Here is a 2,441-nt window from a genome sequence, read left to right as displayed (position 1 = left end):
TTGCTACCATGAAAAATGTTGCTATGAATATTTTGTTATATACCTAGGGGTGGGGAACCTGCGGCCTCAAAACCACACAACTTAAAGAAGTTTGGATTTAGTCAAAGGGCCACACTTGAGGACCTAAAGGGCCATATGTGGTCTCAAAGCTGCAGGTTCCCTACCACTGTTTAGACCTTTGTTTTGTCTTTGACTACTGTGGGATGGTTTTTGCCTAAGAATGGATTTGTCAGAATGGACTATTTAGTCACTTCTCCTGAATAGTTCCAAATTGAAATACAGAATGGTTGGAATAATTCCCAACTCCACCAACGTGTTTAAGAGTTCCTTTTGATTCTTTTATTCACAGAACAAAATGGACAAAGACCCCTCTGCCTACGTCGAGATGTGTGTGGGTCAGACAACTCAGACAAGTAAGGTAGGAATGTGCTATAGCAATTCTATCTGAGCCTGAAAGGAGAGGAGAGAGAAGTCCATCATTTTATGCTATTCTGCCACCTAAGAATCATGATTATTTCTATGTGAGAACTGTCTGCATGAACTGTCTTCATGAAAACAATTTTTTGCCACAGAAAGGTGGCAAAAAATCATCTTTACTGCAAGGTGGCTTGAAGGACTTTTTTTTCCTTTTTCTTTATTTTTTTAATTTTAAAAAATATTTTTATTTAAAGCTCTGAGTTCTAATTCTATCCCTCTCTTCCTACCTTCCCTCCCTCCTACCTGAAATGATAAACAATCAGATATAGGTTATACATGTGTAATTATGTAAAGCATTTCCGTATTAGTCATTTTGTACAAGAAGACTCAAATAGAAGAAAAAAATTAAAGAAAGTGAAAAATAACATGTTTTAATCTGCAGTCAAACAATATTAGTACTTTCTCTGGAGGTGGATAGTAAGCTTCATCATTAGTCTTTTGGGATTGTCTTGGATCATTGTATTCCTGAGAATAGCTAAGTTATTCACAGTTCTTCATTGAACAATATTGCTGTTACTATGTATAACATTTTCCTGGCTCTGTTCACATTGCTATGCATCAGTCAGTTCATGTAAATCCTTCCAGGTTTTTCTGAAATCATCCTGCTTGTCATTTCTTATAACACAGTAATATTCATTACAGTCATATACCATGGCTTGTCCATTTCCCAGTTTATGGGCATCCCTTCAATTTCCAATTCTAAGATGCCACATCAAGAGCTGCTATACATATTTTTGTATGAATAGGGCCTTTTCCCTTTTTGTGGATGTCTTTGAGATGTAGATCTAACAGTGGTATTGCTAGATCAAAGGGTATGCACAGTTTTATAGGTTATAAACTTTTGAAATAAGACCCATATTAATCAGTCTGCCCCAGTGTTTGCCTGCAGTGGTAGAAGAAGCTGAGAAGGAACGTCTCAATAGATTTCAAGAAGTGTGTTTCCCAGATCAGTGGTTGAAGATCACATTTAGGACAGACTGTTGTGGAGAGCAGGAACAGGTCAGAGGGATGCTGCTGGCAGGGTATCTCCCTTCCCACTTCACCCAGGAAATTTTGTGTCTGAAACCTATAATAGTTTCAAGAGTAGTTGTGCATCTGATCCTGGATAATCTGGAAAAGGATAGCTAAACATCTGAGTGATGGAGAGTTGGCTTGATTAGGTTTTCTTTGTTCACAGACATGTGCCAACAGCAAGGATCCCGTTTGGAGTCAGGCCTTCACGTTCTTTGTTTACAGCGTGGCCACAGAACAGTTATATCTGAAGGTTTGTTTGGGTTTCTGCTTAGACTCTTATGGAACAAAACCAAGATTCTATCAATGTCACGTTTTCTGACAGTATTCTTAGAAGGGTCAAGATGTTAATCCCCATCTGTTGTTGTTGTTCTGTGTTGGGTCAATGGGAGATGACAGACTTAGTTTAGGGAGCCACTGAGGGTTGCTTTGTTCTGACCACTGTTTCCTCCAGGTGATTGATGATGACCAAGAATGTGCCCTGGGCATTCTGGAGCTTCCCTTGAGCCAGATCCTCACCTACGCAGACATGACCATTGAGCAGCGATTTCAGCTGGACTGCTCAGGCCTGGATAGCCTCATCTCCATGAAGCTGGTACTTCGGGTAAATTTCCCTCTTTCCTGCTTCCTCTGGGCTAACATCCTGTCTGTGTGATGAAACTTTCACTGAGTGCCTGCCACATTCCCACTGCACAGCACCTAGGGAGATACAAAGAAAGCAAAATAGATATTGCCGATCCTCAGAGAGCACCTGGTCTAGGGAAGCAGAATGGGCCTAGGCAGCAGTTCTCCAAGTATGATTCAGGATTCAAAAGTCCACAAGGTCAAAACTATTTTCATAATAATCCTGAGGTGTTTTAATTTCAAATATGGTAAATATCAATAGACATAACTCATGGAAACAAAAATTCTTTGGTGGGGGGATTAGGGAAGAGGATTGCTCAATAATTTTT

The 2,441-nt window shown here is 39.9% G+C and overlaps 1 protein-coding gene across 1 annotated transcript; it reads left to right on the top strand.

Annotated features, from left to right (window-relative positions):
• Positions 1-349: 349 nt before the first annotated feature.
• LOC114031369 (extended synaptotagmin-3-like) lies at positions 350-2,143 on the top strand (the record flags this gene model as incomplete). The annotated part of the gene is made up of 3 exons (XM_027846428.1): positions 350-418; positions 1,655-1,741; positions 1,943-2,143. Coding segments are annotated over 3 exons (357 nt in total), but the record flags the coding sequence as incomplete, so codon positions are not given.
• Positions 2,144-2,441: the final 298 nt, after the last annotated feature.

This window comes from Vombatus ursinus, unplaced genomic scaffold (assembly GCF_900497805.2).
Source record: "Vombatus ursinus unplaced genomic scaffold, bare-nosed wombat genome assembly UNPS02015159.1, whole genome shotgun sequence".
In the NCBI taxonomy this organism is placed as follows: Eukaryota; Metazoa; Chordata; class Mammalia; order Diprotodontia; family Vombatidae; genus Vombatus; species Vombatus ursinus.
This window is presented reverse-complemented; position numbering and strand designations above follow the sequence as displayed.